This window comes from Suricata suricatta, chromosome 8 (genome assembly GCF_006229205.1).
Source record: "Suricata suricatta isolate VVHF042 chromosome 8, meerkat_22Aug2017_6uvM2_HiC, whole genome shotgun sequence".
Taxonomy (NCBI): Eukaryota; Metazoa; Chordata; class Mammalia; order Carnivora; family Herpestidae; genus Suricata; species Suricata suricatta.
This window is the reverse complement of record NC_043707.1, coordinates 69,160,386-69,178,826: the sequence shown is the minus strand read 5'-3', so window position 1 is coordinate 69,178,826 and position 18,441 is coordinate 69,160,386. Positions and strand designations below refer to the sequence as shown.

Sequence of the window (18,441 nt, the reverse complement as noted above, 5' to 3'; positions counted from 1 at the left end):
CAATCATAAAATTAAAATCAGTAAACAAGAGTGTCACTGGCTCTACGAGTTGTTTCCAGGTTGTTTTAGGGAAGACTGCCTCCCCCAACACCTTTTTTAAAAAATACATAAAGTAGCAAGTCTTAGCAGTCAGCACAAAATGGCCTGGACTTCTCCAGCTTACTATGTTGTGATAATGGCTTTCATCAGGAACTGAATTTCCCAGAAGGTAACAAGTTCAGAAAAATTATGCCACAGTTGCTTCTCTGAAGCTACAGAACTTGATACTTTTAATACATTATGAGTTAACTGGGGGCCAACTGTGTGAAAACAGGAAACAGAGAAGAGATTCTACACTTTGTTCTAACACTAACCTTGGAAAAGTCAACCTTGGCATGACTCAGTTTACACTTATGCAAAAATACTAATATCTACCTCATAGTGGTCATGAGAGATATAATTAGGGTCTACAAGCATTTTTCTGATCACAGGATGAAAGGCTGTCTCTAAGGGCAGTGCAAGCATTTCCTGTAGCTCGGAATACATCACATTTTAAAAATATATTAGACAGTGACTTCCCGGCATAGGTTAAGTAATTTTTTGCAGGCAAGATTTCCTTCAGGAGTACGTAGAAGACATCTATAGAAAAATAAACCTCCTAGAAGGAAACTTATCAACTCTTGAGAAATGCCTCGCTTTCGAAAGGCCTCTGGGATGGCACCCGGTTTCCACCAGGCTTACCAGTGCTGACGTCCCTAACTTTCCAGCTGTCAGATCGATAGGGGGCCTGGAACTAGCCCTTTCCCGCTCTTTGGAAAGGGCCGTGGGCTAGCTGAGCCACAGCTGGAAAAACAAGCGTAGGGAAAATTAACAAGGAAAAAGAGCGGCTAAAATACCCCCAGAAAGATGCGACGCAAGGGGCTGCGAAGCCAGGGGCTCCCACAGGGTGCTGGTGTCTGGGTGAGAAAACGAGCCAGGGCTGGGGAGCGGTAAGGCAGACGGCTCGGTACCCCCTGCGACACCCCTGACAGCCCTGCCGTCTGGAAGTGCCTTTGTCCGGGTCGGCCAGCCAGTCCGCCGCGTCTGCCCGCACCTCCGGAGCGCTCAGCCCCGCGCGGCAGCCCGGCGGCGGCCCTGGCACGCTCCGCCCGCCCCTCACCTAGCCGGCCCGGCCGGACGTACTGACCGGCTGGTAGACGCCATCTTCACGGCCACTGCGGTCCCAGCTGGAAGCCACAACAAACGCACCCAGAACAGGAAGAGACTGTGGCGACAAGACGCGCGGAGCCGGCCTTTTATAGGCGAGTCACACACGCAGTCGTAATAGGGCGCGGCTACGGGTCGGGAGAAAGGCCAAGAAAAGTGAGATCCTGTAGGCCACGTGCTTTGCGTTTTTTCGTTTCCTATTCTGTTTCTGTGTTTTGCTATGGTGCTGAGGGAGTCGACGAAACTACCCAGGAAAATTCTCAAGGGAACTCTGCAAACGAGGTGCCCCTGAGATACCCTCAACCTGCTGATTTAAAACACAAAGACAACCTGGCCTTCGTGGTGGGGGCAAAGCCCACCTTCCCGAGGGCTAACCATACCCTTCCCAGGGGGGAATCCATTACTCCAGTTTGAGCGCAATTTTTACTGGCCCTGATGGGTGATTCCACTAAGGAATTTGGAGTAAAGAGAAAAGTTCACTTAGATCATCCAGAGCAGGTGTCAATTCAGGCTCTGTCATCAGCCAGCAAGCTGTGACTTCTTAGGCACGTTCCTTCTTTCCGTGCAAGGGGTAATAGTATCTGCCTTACATTCCCTTTTAGAATTGGCAGGAGATGAAACAAAACCTTGTGAGAACACTCTGCACCCCTGAGGCAGGCAAATGTGGGCCCTATCTTAATTTATTTTCATCGCCTTTGCAAATTTGTTTGTTAGCTGAAGTACAGAGAACTGAGTAGAACGTTTGATACCTCAAAATTCCTTAGATTTATTAATTAGCCAAAGTAACCTCAGAATAGTAATAATAATAACAACACTACCAACAATCTGCTGAAAATAAACTGCCCTTGTCCCTGTGGGAACCAAAGGAAAGAGGGTGCTCCAGGTTTCTATGGGGATGAGGACTTAGAATATAGTGGCTGCTTTGTTCACTTGGACATGGGACTTAAATGCCACTGAGCCCTCGTTGTTCTCTTGAAGGATGGGCAAGACTCGCTTTCTTAGAAAGAACAAGGGGTGTAAGAAGCAGAAGTTTAGGAAATGAAACCTGGCTGGAGATGGGAGAGTTTTGTTTTGCTTTGTTTTTCTTTCAGTCTTCCAATCTGTAATTCTGTATTAAAAATTTTTTTTGACCGTACTTTGGCTGATGCAGGGGTAGGAGGTGGGGGTTCCCCCTAATGTCTGGAAAAGTTTCAAAAATATCAGTTCATTTCAGCTGTGCCAAGTGCAACCAGAAAAGGGCTTGGGAGGTACTCCACCCCAATGGGGCAGGAAGTTTTCGTAGGTAGAGCACCTTGACCTGGAAGAAGAAGGGGAAGAAGAGGAAGAGGACAACTGAGCACCTCTGGAAGATCAGGAATAAGGACCTACCACCGAATGGTTTATGGTAGGCATAGTAATGTTTGCAGAAGGAAGAAAGAAGGAGGGAAGGAAGGACGTTGGAACCCCAGAGCAAGAAAGCTGGGCAACCTGTTAAATTACTCCTGCCCGACCTGGAGAGTCTCTCATCCATCATAATCTAGTTAGGATTTCCTTCATATTAAAATGAAGGTAGGCCATTCCTTTTCTTTTGTTAGTACAGCATTGGCAATTTATACAGCCCTTTCATCAACAGTTAATACCATTTCATCTTTACATCTGATCCTGAGACTAAAAACCACAACACACACACACACACACACACACACACACACACACACACACACACACAGAGTTTGGATTTTATCACATAGGAATCAATGACCCAGACTACCATTTAACAAAACTTCTGGTTTGTTAATATCATCATTTTTATTTAACTTAAATATGTGAATGAATGAAGTAAGATAATTCATTCAAATCATTTAAATTACCTCATCTTTTTTTTTTAACTTTTTAAAAAACTTTATTTATTATTGAGAGAGAGAGAGTACAACCTGAGGAGAGGCAGAGGGAGAGGGAGACACAGAATCTGAAGCAGGCTCCAGGCTCTGAGCTGTCAGCACAGAGCCCAACGTGGGGCTTAAGCCCACAGACCATGAGATCATGACCTGAGCCGGAGTCGGACACTTAATGGACTGAGCCACCCAGGCGCCCCAAATGCATCTTTTTTAACTTAAAACATTTATTTTAAAAGTTCACATCACTACTGTAAAACCACAACTTGATGTGCTATGGTTCTTCTAAAGTACAAAATGCGTTTACATGACTAATAAATGATTTTTTAAAAGTTTGTGACCCACCTATATTTTTAAAAACTTTATTGATGTCTAATCACATACTGTAGAATTCACCTGCTTAGAAGTCAGTGGTTTTTAGTAATTTAAAATTTTCATTTTAAGATTTTACTTTTGAGTAATCTCTACACCCAATGTGGGGCTCAAGCCCACAACCCCAAGATCAAGAGTCACGTGCTCTACTGACTGAGCCAGCTAAGCGCCCCTTTAGTAACCTTACCAAGCTGGGCACCTCCATACAATCCAGCTTTAGCACATTCCCATCATCCCAGTAAAAGCACTCATGCCGACATACAGTTAATGCAACTTCCACTTCCAGGCCCAGGAATCACTAATCTAGTTTCTGTCTTACAGATTTGTCTTTTCTGGACTTTTCATGCAGTTGGAATCTTAATATATTTTCTCTTGTGTCTGTTTTTTTTTTTTTTTTTTTTACTTGGCATAATGTGTGGAGGTTCATTAAATCTATCCTGTGACCTCACTTTTGGAAACATTGATATTTAAGTGTCTGTTATGGTGACATTGGAGAAAATGACATTTTCCTAATGTAAGCAAGGTTTGACGAATATTCGTTTGGAAATTATGGGACATAGTCTGCTGTACTAGGAAGAATGGAGGATTCGGTGAATTCTATGACCAGATCTGACTTGGACTCTTACAAATGGGATGAAATGCCTAGAATATTAGATAAACCTCATGTGCTTGATAACTGGTGTAATATTATTACTCCTAGAAATGTGAGGGTTTTTTAATTTTTCAAAATTTTTTTCATGTATGAAGACATTCAAACACACTAAAAATTAGGGTATAATATAATGAATCCTCATGTATCTCTCTTCCTGATTAAACAGGAATCAAGATTTTGCTGACTTTGTTTCATGTATCCGTTTCTTCCTTTCCGTCTCCCTTTGCTAAGGCATTTTAGAAACAATGCCCATATATCACCTTGACTCACACATATTTTAGTGTATGTGTCTTAAAAATAGCATTATGATGCCTACTATATAGCCAATGATATCCTTACACATGAAGTTTTCAGTTAGTGATTGTCCTGGGCCTGCTTTGTGGTGGCTTGGTTTCACCAGGCAGAAATATAAGACCCTGCTGAAGGTGGCAGGGAGCCAGAGGGGGAAGAGGAGGGCCCATGTGGGAACTGCCAGAATACAGTCCTTATACATCAGTCCATCTGTCAGGTGCCTCGCATTCATTAGGTTATCTAATTCTGGGTTATCATATCAGAAAGATGTCATTATTCCCCTTCTAAAGGCTTAGAGAGGTAAAGTGCCTGGGGTCACACAATAAGTTAGTGGTGGAGGTGGAATTCAAACCAGGAAAGCCTGACTCTAAAACTTGTCCCCTGCTATGCATGCCCGCTGTGTAACTGATACTGCAGGACTATATTTTGGGGGCCAAGTTACTGTCCCCTGGGAAGTATAGATGCTATTTGTAGAAGCATTCACTATCCTTTTGATTCTTTTTTTTTAAGTTTACTTATTTATTTTGAGAGAGAAAGAGAGAGAGAGAGAGAGAGAGAGAGAGAGAAAGAGAATCCTGATCAGGCTCCACACCGTTAGCACAGAGCCCAGTGCAGGGTTCAAACCCACAAACCAAACCGTGAGATCATGACCAGAGCTAAAACCAAGAGTCGGGTGCTCAACCAACTGAGCCACCCAGCTATCCCTGTCCTTTAGATTCTTTAATAAGGACACAAAAATTTTCCTTAAATTCAGGTAGTAGTAATAAAAATTAATAATCATGATATTAATGATAGTAACATACAGGAGCGCCTGGGTAGCTCAGTCAGTTGAGAGTCTGACTCTTGACTTCAAGTCAGGTCTCATGGTTTGTGGGACCGAGCCCCATGTCCAGCTCTGTGCTGATAGTGCAGAGGCTGCTTGGGATTCTCCCTCTCTCTCTCTCACCATCTCTCTCTCTCTCTCAAAAATAAGTAAACATTAAAAAGAGTAATAAAGTTAGGGGCGCCTGAGTGGCTCAGTTGATTGAGTGTCCAAGTTTGGTTCAGGTCATGATCTTGCCATTTGTGAGTTCGAGCCCCATGTCAGGCTCACAGCTCAGACCCTAGAGCCTGTTTCCAATTCTGTGTCTCCCTCTCTCTCTCTATGCCCCTCCCTCCCTCACACTCTGTCTCGCTCTTTCTCTTAAAAAAAAGGAATAAACATTAAAAAAGTTATTAAAAAAGTAAAGGTAGAATCAAGGCTTGCCTGGTTTATTAAAAAAGAAAAAGGAGCATACACTCATAGAGCGCTTACTATGTGACTGGTACTGTTTTAAGGCTTTGCATGTATTAACTCATTTAATCTTCCCAACGGCTCTGTAAGTTGGATACCATTCCTGTCCCCATTTTATAGATAAGGAAATTTGAGGCACAGGACGGTTAATGGCCTGAAATCACATGGCTAGTAGATGGCAGAGCTGGGATTGGAACCCTAGCAATTTGCATCAGAGCCCATGCAGTGTGCCTTCGAATAGAAACCCAACGCACAGAAATTCAGTGTACAGATTTGAGGACCAGGGAACGGACTCCACAAGCAGCGCACCGGCAGCGGTCGCGCGGGCCTGATTTCGTGGGGCAGCTGCGCCCTAAAATATTCCAATCAGCTGTCTGCATAAGATTACTTGTGTTTGTCAGACCGCGTGCTGCCCGCACTGAAATGTGCCTGGCTGCTATCCCGTTGCTAACTGTACTTGTGTACGTGATCCCGAATTTAACTTTTCCATTTGCTTGGTGATTTATGTGACATCTTTTATGCCCCATATTGGCAGCTTGTCCTCCATTTGAGAATACACCTAGCTTTTCACTGAGAAAAGTCAGCGGCTTCTCCATACGCTGGGAAGTAAGAATTTATGCTTAAAACATTAATAATCTGTAAATAGATGATATTAACTGTCAATTATCTCCTTACAGAATCAGGAACAAAGATTGCTAGAAATTAGTTCACTTTTTAATTCAATACTCACTGAGTCCTTTTCCTTACTTCTAAATTACTCTGATAAAAGGAAAACAAAATAACTCTAAAAGATTCATATTAATAGCTTGTATCTATTAAAATTAACATTTTTCCAAAAAGATATCATTTGACATTAAGCATGTGACATCAAAAGTTATGCTGCACTGTTTAGTGCTGTTTTATTCTATGTCTTAAAACTAATATTTTCCCCAAGAATACCAACTTCCTCATTTTCTAATAAAAAATCTGGGGACATTAAATGATATACATGATTATAATTTCCTAAAGCTGTTTTTAAGCATATTTATTTTAGTGTACATAAGATTTACCTTTAGGGGTGCCTTGGTGGCTCTATTGGTTAAGCATCTAACGTCGGCTCAGGTCATGATCACACAGTTTGTGAGTGTGAGCCCCGCGTTGGGCTCTGTGCTGACAGCTCGGCGCCTGGAGCCTGATTTGATTCTGTGTCTCCCTCTCTCTTCCCTTCCCCCGTTCCCTCTCTTTCTCTTAAAAAAGAAAACATTAAAAAATGTTTTCTAATGATTACCTGTAATGTTTTATTAATGGTTTTCAAGTGCCTTGATGAACTATTAGCGGGGGGAATGAGAATATGAAACATGCTCATATTCATGTGACCTGTTACTTGACACTTTCTTTAAGACTAAGTTTTAATATTAGATATTTATTGTTTCCATGAAAATCACATGCTAAAAACCTTATTGTGTCACATTACGTACTTATTTCCAAATAAACTCATATGATATGAATATTAAATGAAAACTCTGGAAGTACTAATTATAAAGGATGACCATGTAACAAGAATATAAAATGGCTTCTTTCATTCTTAGCATGCATTGCTCATTAGTATAAATTGATACACCTTCTCAGAAAGCAATTTGGCCACAGTCCAAGAATGTTAAAGCCTCTTGAGCCAGTAATCCCTCTCCTGAGAACCAATGTAAGGAAATGATGTAAAATATAGGGTACTATGTTTGGAAAGATGTCCATTGCAGTGATATTTATAATATAACATTGGATGCAAGATAAATGCTAAAAATAGGGAAATTGGAGCTTTGGTAATAATGCTATAAAACGGGAAGTAACCTTTGCCTTTGAAACAGGGGAATGATGTACAGAAGGTCCTTAGGTCCTAGTGCAAGGTAAGTGGGAAAACCAATGCATGTACCAAGGATCTGTTCTGAGCAATGCTTTACCACAGCTGATTCTGCTATTTCAGGGGCTTGAAAGGAACTGCAGTGAGCTCACTGAGGGCGGAAGCATAATTTTCCTTGGACCTTCGTGACTAATCCTTTGCATGCAGAAGACACCCAATAAAAGTTGGTTTGTGTGGTTTGTTGGTTGAATGAAAGAAATAATATATTTAAAATATCATTATTCTGTTCTTCACCAAAAGAGCTTTCTGAATTATAGCTTTCCCTCTTCCTTTTTTGCATCCTTCATGCTTTCCCTCTTCTATAAAACTGTCCATTGTACTTGTTCGCTCTTGCTATTTTCTGACTCTTCCTATCTAGTATTTTACTGTCTCACATTAATGAGGTGAACGGACCCTGTCTCACACTTGTGAAGTAAAGCATTTGCCCCCACTGTTCTACACTGATCTTAGTCAAAATGGGTAGTCTGCTCACAGCCTCCTGTTCAGACATCACATGAGTGTCTGCTATCATTGCTGGTATTGTTATCTGAGTATTAACAGTGTACCCGCTGCGACACCAAGTCACCTCATGGGTGGGACGGTAAGATAAGTGATTCTCAAGTAGAGCCTCTACAGATGGCACTCGGTACACCGTCAGTTATATAGACTACTTCTACTGCAAGTGGGTTTTTTCATGTTAAAGAAAAATCGAAGTAAATTTGAATGTAGCTTTTAAATTAAAACGACAAAGCCCACAATGAGTTAGCCATCTTCCACTGTCTTAGCGACTTGATTCTATGGCTTTTGCATCAAGATGCAGAAAACGTGCCATCACAAACCCATGCCACTTTTTCCTCCGTTCTGACCACTCAGGCTACTCCACAGCCTCTCGTCGAATGCTCATTTCTAGCAGATCTGTGGACTATCATCCACACCCTTTCAGTTCTGTTACGCGCTTGTTGTAGTCTTCCATTTTCGTTTATTGCAAATGAGGGATTGGTTATATCTTTTTGCTTTCTTTTCTGTTATGTGTGAAGCTAGTGTTAAAAAAAAAAAATGATTCCCAGGGAACCCAAGGTCGTTAGTTTGATTTTTACAAGAGAAATCCTGAGAATTTCCCACCAAAGTAAATGGTCACAGATCTCTACATCTAAAAAAACTAGACGTGTTTGATTCTTTCAAATTTTCATAAAATCATTCCAGAACAACATGTTAGCTACACTTTAATGAGAAAGTTAAGTTTAGTAAGAATTTAGTTATGGCTTGCCTTCAAACTACTAAACTACACTATGATAGAACATACCTGCAAGGACTTTTATTTGGAACTCAAAAGTATTTGCATCTGTTAATGGAAATCTGTAAATACTGATTGTGAGATTAAAAGAAAAGAAACATTAATATGCCTTCTTAAGGTCAGCTGTCAGAACTGCAGACAGCTGCTCCCATTTTCTGAATAAAAGGCTATTCCTGAAAACAGCACCAGAGGGCGCCATACCACACTGGTGGTCGTTCAGTGCTTCAGACTTCCCAAACTCCCTCCCACCTTAGCACTTTGGCCAAAAGATGGCGCTGTTTACAGCTCAGGTGACACAACTATGCTACAATCCTGTAACCACTGGGCCGACAGGTTTGAAATCATATAACATTTTAAATACATTTTTAATTTGGGAAGTTAAAATTATTTAAAATTCTGAGCACAAGAAAAACTGTTAAAAATTTTATATGTTTCAATACCTAATTTGCACAATTCAAATTCATGTAAATGTACCAATATCGTACTCTGGCGAATTAATTCACTGATGTACTTCTGTTTTATTTGTACAAACATATAATATTCAGTAGTCTGTTTTTTCAAGCAACAGAAATGAACTTCATTCTTTGACTAGATTTAACTATGCCACCGAAAATGGAGGAATTGATTATTTCCAGTTTTTGGCATTATAAACAATGCTGTCATGAACACTCTTGTTCATATGTATGGGTGAATGTGTACATGTAAAGAGAACAGAAATACCGGGGCACCTGGGAGTCTCAGTGGGTTAAGCGTCTGGCTTCAGCTCAAGTCATGATCTCCTGGTTCACGGTTTGAGCCCCATGCTAACAGCTCAAAGCCTGGAGCCTGCTTCAAATTCCGTCTCCCTCTCTTTCTGCCCCTCCCCTGTTCACACACACTCTCTCTCTCTCAAAAATAAGTATTTAAATTAAAAAAAACACATCAGAAATACCTAGTGATAGAATCAGGGCATCAAGAGGCATGTTCAAAATGTTTTGATAGATACCGTGAAATTGCCTTTCAGAAATGTTGCACTGATTTAAGTGCTTATTTCCCCATATTTGGAGAGCAGGGGCTGAGATATCCTTTCAACATGATTTTAAACAAAAAAGCAGAGCCTGATTAGAAATATTTATTGTTAAGCAAAGGGGAGATGGATATAATTTTAACCTTTGTGTATGTGTTTGTGCATGTGTGTGCTTTTGCATGTGCATATATGCTCTACATGGCTTAAAAACGCTTGCAGACCACTAACTGAATCTAATTATCTTGGAGCCAGAAGCCAGGTACAACTCTGTATCTTGGGACTGGGCTTCCAGAGATCAGACAGAATCCCATTATTGATTAGCCGGCTGCCCATGCACGATGACTCCGGAGTCAAGAAGAAGAGTCTGAGACATGCTAATCATATCAGCAGTTTTAGGAACAATCTTCGGCACTTCAAAAATCATTCACAACCGAAGGCCATGGGCCAAAGAGATAGCCAGTGTTAAAGACACAACAACAACAATGAACCAATGCTGTTCTGAGGGCCAAACTGCATCTGCAGAAATTCAAATGTTTGTTGAGTGCCTACTACCTGGCAGACTCGGCTTTAGGTGCTGGAGATAGGGCGGTGAGCAGAACACTAAAGTCCCTGGTCTCACGGAATATGTATTAGGAGAGGACCTAGATGGTGAATTAAATACGAGACACATACTCTAAGTCCCATGGTGCCAAGTGCCAAGGAGAAAAATAAGTCAGGAAAGGGATGGAGGGAGGCAGGGCTTACAACTTTGAATGCGGGTCAGATAACTTCTCCTGAAGTGACATTTGAGTAAAGATCTGAGGTAGCCAGGTGGACACTGGGAAGAAGTATTCCAGGAAGAGGGAACCTCAAGTGCAAAGAGCCTGATCTGGCGGCACCTGGCTGGCACAGAGCATGAGACTCTTGATCTCAAGGTTCTAAGTTCGAGCCCACATTGGGTCGAGGGATTACTTACATATCAAATCTTAAAAAGGGGCGGGGGCTAATCTGGAGCCACACCTTGTGATCAGGGATCCTTAAGGAGTGCCTCGAGGGAAGGAGAGAGCTGTAGGAGATAAGGTTAGTGGAGAGCACAATCAGGTCATGCAGGGGCTGGAAGGTCAGAGTAAGAATCTTGGCTTTTACTCTGAGGGAGATGAAATGGCCTTGAGGGGTTTTCGCCAGAGACATCTCCTGAGCTGACTTCCCTTTACAATGGCCAGTCACTTCCTGACTACTGGAGATCAAAATGCGGGGGGCCTGACTCTTGATTTTGCCTCAGGCCACGATCTCATGGGTTCATGGGTTTGAGCTGTGCTGACTGCACGGAGCCTGCTTGGGATTCTTCCTCTTTCTCTCTCTCTGCCTCTGCCCTGCTCTCATTTTTTTTAAATAGTTTTTTAAAAATTTTTAAATGTTTCTTTTTTATTTTTTTGAGAGACACAGTGCGAGCAGGGGAGGGTCAGACAGAGAGGGAGATACAGAATCCGAAGCAGGCTCCACGCTCTGAGCTGTCAGCACAGAGCCCAACGCAGGGCTCGAACCCACAAACGGTGAGATCATGACCTGAACCGAAGTTGGATGCTCAACAGACTGGGCCACCCAGGTGCTCCCCGCTTTTCAAAATAAATACACTTAAAAAAATTTTTTTAAATTAAAATGGCCACTTCCTAGGCTAGGTAGGGCCAACCAGGGTCTTACCAGGAGAAGGGCATTCCAGAGAGAAAATATGTTAGAAAACTGATGAAGTTTTCATGCGTTTTGTACTTTCATGCATATATTGGCCAGCAGGACGCTCCAAGAATAATTATAGAAGTGATGTCATAATAAGTCACCTCAGAAATTTACACAGCTGTAGAGTAATGGAGTTGTGGTGTTTGAAGATGCAGTTTTAAGGTTTCAGCTAAAATATGATATTTATACTTTTAATGGCTAACTAATGGGAGGGATAGAAGAGTTTGTGAAAATAATGCTTCGGACAGGGTCACCACTCTCAGGGACAAAAGGACAAAATTATTATTCATCTTTTTTAACCATGAGATTTTGCTACAAATGGAAAGTTTATATAAGGGGGGAAAATGCTGTGTCTAAATGTAGAAGTAGCAGCTGTGTAATATGATGAAGTTAATATTGATTAGAAAATCCAATTATTTCTACAATTTATTCTGTGAGATCCCAAGATAGCTGTTTGTCAGCAGGTGAACTTCCTATTTAATTGGCATGATTGAGTAATTAGCTGTACTCTCAGGGCAGCAATAAGATGAAATCCTCATGTCTCAAGAACATGGTTGAAGTTTTTGTTTTGTTTGGTTTCACCCATGGGTTTATCCAACTGAGACCACGGAGATTCCCTGCTTTATTTGGGAGTAATTTTTGATTTAAATATTTGGTAATTATGTAGTTATATAATTGTTTTCATCATAAGAATGATGGGAAAAGTTCACAAATCTGACGACGATTTGTGATTATTTGCCTTTCTCCCACGCTAAGTCCTTCGGGCCTTCTCCCTGCTTTTTCTGCAGGATCAGAGGCCTTCTGACCAGCATCTCTTTGTGCCTAGAGGAATTTTCATCAGGTCAGTTTATCTTCCAGCAGAAAAATTTGATCTTCGTACCCTATTCTGTGTATCAAGTAGTAATGCATTCATCTGTAAATAAGAGGAAACCCTACTGGAGTGGCTTAAACTACTAGGGGTTTATTGGTTTCCTGCATTACAGAGTTTGGGGGTAGGTGCAGTGCCTCAAATTGCTTCCAAGGCCCCAGCCTCTCCCATCTTCCTGCTCCGTCATCCCTACCACACAGGCCTTCACTCTCATGCCAGCGGCTGCACGAATGCAATATGGCGGCAGTGCCTCTGGACCTTCCATCCGCACCCAAGGCAGGGAGAAGGCGGAAGGGTGAAGTGGATGAAAAAGACAAAAAGTCTAAGGATGACTCTGCCTTTATCTTCTTCCATGAAGGGAAGCTCTTCTGAGGTAGTTTTGATTCGTTGTCGGGGGAGCTGAGAAATGGGAACTTTTGGCTTTTTAGCCTCTCTGTAGAAGTGGCCAAAGGAGAAGAATATAATTGGCTTCTGGTTAGCCAAACCATATTTTTTCCATAATCCCTCTCTCTCTTCCATAAAGATCTGCCAAAATTCATCATTGTTCACTGTGCAAAGTCAACATCCCTTACTATCATATGGTGTGATGTCACTGAAAGACTTCTCACCCAACTTTGGGAATTTATAGACGACTTCTCTTAATTTTGCTAATCCACCTGGGTTAGTCAGAATTCTCCAGAGAAACAGAACCAATGAATAGGTATATAAAGGAGATTTTTTTTTTTTAATTGGCTCACACGACTATGGATGCCGGCAAATCCGAAATCTGCAGGGTGGGCCTGCAGGCTGGAGACCACACAGTGCTGCAGTTCAGGTCTGAAGTGTGTCTGCTGGCAGAATTCCCTCTGCTTTTGTTCTCAGGTCTACAACTGATTGGATGAGGCCCACCCACATCATGGAGGGCAATTTGCTTCACATAAAATCTGATTTAAATGTTAATCTCATTTAAAGCACCCTTAATGAAATATCCAGAATAATGTTTGATCACACATCAGGGAACTACAGCCCAGACAAACTAACACATAAAATTAAGCATGACCATCAGGCAATGACATGTGTTAGAAGGCAGAGAGAAGAAAAAAAACCAAACGCATTTAGAAATCAAAAGGAGGGGCACCAGGGTGGCTCAGCTGATTGAACATCTGACTTGATTTCAGCTCAGGTCATGATCTCTGGGTCATGGCATCAAGCCCTGCTTCAGGCTCTGCACTGAGTGTGGAACCTGCTTAAATTTCTCCCTCTCTCCCTCTGCCCCCTCCCCAAGTCCATCTCTCTCTAAGATAAAGGAGAAGGAGGAGGAGAGGGAGGAAAAGAAGAGGAAGGAGGAGGAGGAGGAGAGGGAGGAAAAGAAGAGGAAGGAGGAGGAGGAGAGGGAAAGGAAGGAGGAGGAGAAGAAATTGAGAGTTCAGCATTACTGACCTGTGAGTTGTAAAAAATGACCAGGAAGATGAGACTAGGGAGGTGAGAGGGACCATATCATGCAGGGCATTGCAGGCCCTGATGAGGAGGGTATTCCTTACGTTAAGAGTGATAAAGAGTGGGGGTGCCTGGGTGGCTCAGTCAGTTAAGTGTCTGACTTCAGCTCAGGTCATGATCTTGTGGTCTGTGAGTTCAAGCCCTGTGTGCTGACAGCTCACAGCCTGGAGCCTGCTTCGGCTTCTGTTCTCTCTGCCCCTCCCCCACTCACATTCTGTGTGTCTCTCTCTCCCAAAAAATAAAGATTAAAAAAAAGAGTGATGGGGGCACCTGGGTGGCTCAGTCAGTTAAGCGTCCAGCTTCGGCTCAGGTCATGATCTCATGGTTCATGGGTTTGAGCCCGCGTTGGGCTCTGTGCTGATGGCTAGCTCAGAGCCTGGAGACTGCTTCAGATTCTTTGTCTCCCTCTCTCTCTGACCGTCCCCTGCTCACACTGCCTCTCTCTGTCCCTCAAAAATAAATTAAAAAACATTAAAAAAAAAGAGTGATGAAGAGTGATTAGAGGATTCTTCATTACTTAAGATGTTTGCTCATTCATTTTCCCTCTTCATTCTGTCCCTTCTGTCAACCAATGTAGTTTGTGTTCAATCGACCTTGGATTTGGCCTGAAGTATTTAGTAGGTCCAATCTACTTGGCACAACATGTGGCTCAAGAATGGACCAATATGACACAGTGTGAAGCTGGAGCTTCAGAGAAAGTGTCTTTTTCCACCCCCCGGATTGGAGAGGAGACCAGACTGGGTAAACGGTTTGCCTGTGAAACATCCATATCAGATGACAAATGGGGTGCTGGGTTTATGGGTCTGAAATTCAACCGAAAGAACGAGGCTGGAGACACAAACTTGGGGATCACTGACACATAGAGAGTAACTGAAGTTATTTAGTGAGAAAGTAAAATATCAATATTTAAAGAACAGGTAAAGAAGACTGAGAAGGAGCAGCTGGGAACGGGGGAGGCTCCTCATGGGTGTGCAGTGTTGCAGGAACAAGAAAGGACAGGGGTTAAGAAGGCCAGAGTGGTCTGCAGTGGTAAATACTAAGAGCTAAAGCCAGATGGGACTAAGAGGTTTCCTTCAAGTCTAGAACATGAGTGGAGATCTTTAGAGAGCTTAGCACAATATTTGACACGGAATCCGAATTACAGAGGGTTGAAGGTAGGCAGCATGTGTGTACAAAAGTGGAGTCATCAAATGAGAAAACTTGCAAAAGTTATTCCACTTTGCAGTAAGATTTTGCAAAACTCCTGAACTAAGTTATTGGTCTTCTTGTTGCTAATAATGACATACTTGGTACTTCTCTCCATGCTGATGTCTAAATACAATCAATACACCACAGCCTTTCAGATGCGTACATGTCCAACCTCTTCCCTAAACTCCAAGCCGACTCTCCAGCTGCTACCCAAAATCTCCAGCTGAAAGTGGAAAGAGAATCTCAAAGTCAATGTGTTCACATTTGACCTCCTGACCTTCCCCCAAATCTGCTTCTCCTGGAGCCTTCATGACCTCAATCCTTCCAGTTGCTTCAGGCAAAAAGAGGACTTTTTTGTTGTTGTTGTTGTTAACATTCTAAGTAAAAATGTATTGACCTTCTAAGAAAGAATTTTTTTACTTAGAAGTTTAGCAAAAAGGAGTTACTTTCCAAAAATATTCATCACAGCTGGACTGAAAAAATATTTGGAAAATGTGGCCATGTCATTTTTTTATTTGATGTTTATTTATTTTGAGAGAGAGCATGAACAGGGATAGGGCAGAGAGAGAGGGAGACACCAGAATCTGAAGCAGGCTCCAAGCTGTCAGCACAGAGACCAAAGTGGGGCTCAAACTCATGAACCATGAAATTATGACCAGAGCTGAAGTTGGATGCTTAACTGACTAAGCCACTCGGGCTCCCCTGGTCATGTCTTTTTATAGAAGTCTACCACATGATAAGTCTACTGGAGATCCAAAGGGATCTGCCTTTGTAGAATTTGAAACAAAAGAACAAGCAGCAAAATATTGAGGTAGATCCAGAACCTATAAAGAAAAGTAATGAAAAAAAAATTAAAAAAATAAAAATTAAATTAAATTAAAAAAAAGAAAAGCAATGAAAATTTGCATTTTAAATAGTAAAATAAATTGTTTTTTAAATGATTTTATTTCACTTTCTTAACAACCTACCAGTAGAAGCACCAAGAGAACTTGGTTTATTTCCTTATACAATAAAAAAAAAAAAATAAGCTCATTCGTGCCCTTAGAGTAGTTGGCATATCATTTAACATTAATATGTAAGTAGATGTAGTTGAAGTGAAATAAAAACTAATCATAGCATTGTTACAGCACAGAAAAGGGAGTTACAAAAAAAAAAAAAAAAAGAAAAGAAAAGAAAAAGAAGAAAGGCTGAATGAAGAAGGAAGACAAAATCCAGACCAGAAAGCCAACTATAGGCACAAGCAAGAGGAGCAACTGTAAAATGAGAAGATCCAGAACCATATCTGAGGGCCCTGAAGTACAGATTACTAAATCCCAAAAGCCACTCTCAAAGGAAAAGAAAAAAAAAATGGAAAAGAGCTGAAATATCCAGCTTACCTTTCGGAAGCGAAGTAGCTCTGAAGATGCAGAACACCTTAGTCCCCTATTGGAAAGTAAAGTAAATGGCTCAGAAAGACAACATTTAAAAAAGATGCTTCAGCAGTTTCCAAAGAAAACAGGTATTTGCAACTTTAAGGTTAGGATTAGATAAATAAGGTTTTCTTAGTTAACTTTTGCCTCTATTCCTTGTTATGTAATTTTAAGATTTAGAAGTCTCTACTACAGAGGAAAAGGGTAGAGGAGATATAAAACATGAATCCCACCTAAAGGCAAAAAGGAAGCATAAGAAATAACATAATGAGGCAAAACATGGGAGAAGAGATTGTACCACTAAGAATACTGTCAAAGTAAGTTAGTGATACAAATTTTATTAAAAATTGACACTCGACTCATTCTTGATTCTTTAATTTGTCACATGTCCCTTATAGCAGGCACCTGGGTGGCTTAGTCAGTTAAGTGTCTGACTTCAGCTCAGGTCATGATCTCACAGTTCATGAGTTCGAGCCCCATGTCGGGCTCTGGGCTGACAGCTCAGAGCCTGGAGACTGTCTTCGGGTTCTGTGTCTCCCTCTCTCTCTGACCCTCCCCCTGCTCACACTGTCTCTCTCTCTCTCACTCAAAAATAAATAAAACATTAAAAAAACTCTATTAGCAAATCCTCTTGGCTCTGCTTTAAAAAAAAAAAAATCCAGAATCTGACCATTTCTAATCTTCCATTGCCACCACAGTGATTTTTTTTATGTGAATTACTGTAACGTGTCTCCTTATCTTCACCTTTGCTGATCCTTCAGTCTATTCTCAACAGAGCAGCCAGAGTGATACTTTGAATATTTTTTTAACATTTATTTATTCTTTGAGAGACAGATCATGAGCAGTGGAGGGGCAGAGAGAGAGAGGGACACACAGAATCAGAAGCAGGCTCTAGACTCTGAGCTGCCAGCAAAGAGCCCGACGTGGGCTTGAACACACAAACTGTGAGATCATGACCTGAGCCAAAGTCAGATGCTCAACTGACTGAGCCACCCAGGTGCCCCCTTTTTTAAAACTCTCCTCATCCCAGCCAAGTGGAAAGATGGAAAGCTCTGTCTCTTTGTTAACTGAGACAAGGAGTTCACTATGGACCAGTCTTAATCTGATAATTGGACTAAAAATGGGAAGTCCTCCAGTGGCCACAGAAATTCTAGAACCCCAATGTTGGAGCTGGCATTTGAGGCTTCAATGATCACAGTTCCAGACTGTAGTATTATAGAACACTGTCTACTGAGAACTCCAGCTTATTTTTTTAAATGTTTTTAAATAGTTTATTGTCAAATTAGTTTCCATATAACACCCAGTGCTCTTCCCCACAAGTGCCCTACTCCATTACCACCACCCCTTTTCCCCCTCCCCCTCCCCCTTCAACCCTCGGTTCGATTTCAGTATTCAATAATCTCTCAACTTTTGCGTCCCTCTCTCTCCCCAACTCTCTTTCCCCCTCCCTTCCCCATGGTCCTCCATTAGGTTTCTCCTGTTCTCTTGTTAGACATATGAGTGCAAACATATGGGATCTGTCCTTTTCTGCTTGACTTATTTCGCTTAGCATGACACCCTCGAGGTCCATCCACTTTCCTACAAATGGCCAGATTTCAATCTTTCTCATTGCCATGTAATACTCCATTGTATATATATACCACATCTTCTTGATCCATTCATCAGGTGATGGGCATTTAGGCTCTTTCCATGATTTGGCTATTGGGGTACATGTGCCCCTATGCATCAGCACTTCTGTATCCCTTGGGTAAAACCCTAGCAGGGCTATTGCTGGGTCATAGGGGAGTTCTGTGGATAGTTTTTTGAGGAACCTCCACACTGTTTTCCAGAGTGGCTGCACCAGTTTACATTCCCACCAACAGTGTAGGAGGGTACCCGTCTCTCCACACCCTCGCCAGCATCTATAGTCTCTTGATTTGTTCATTTTAGCCACTCTGACTGGCGTGAGGTAGTATCTCAGTGTGGTT

General features: G+C 41.9%; 1 protein-coding gene across 1 annotated transcript in view; it reads right to left on the bottom strand.

The window, feature by feature from the left end:
- Positions 1–1,261, bottom strand: part of GTF2B (general transcription factor IIB) — a 31,987-nt gene extending 30,726 nt beyond the window's left edge. The window contains exon 1 of the mRNA XM_029948434.1: positions 1,166–1,261. Within this exon, the coding sequence (XP_029804294.1) occupies positions 1,166–1,182 (17 nt within the window). The 5' untranslated portion in view covers positions 1,183–1,261. The remainder of the gene's footprint in view (positions 1–1,165) is intronic.
- Between the last annotated feature and the right edge of the window lie 17,180 nt (positions 1,262–18,441).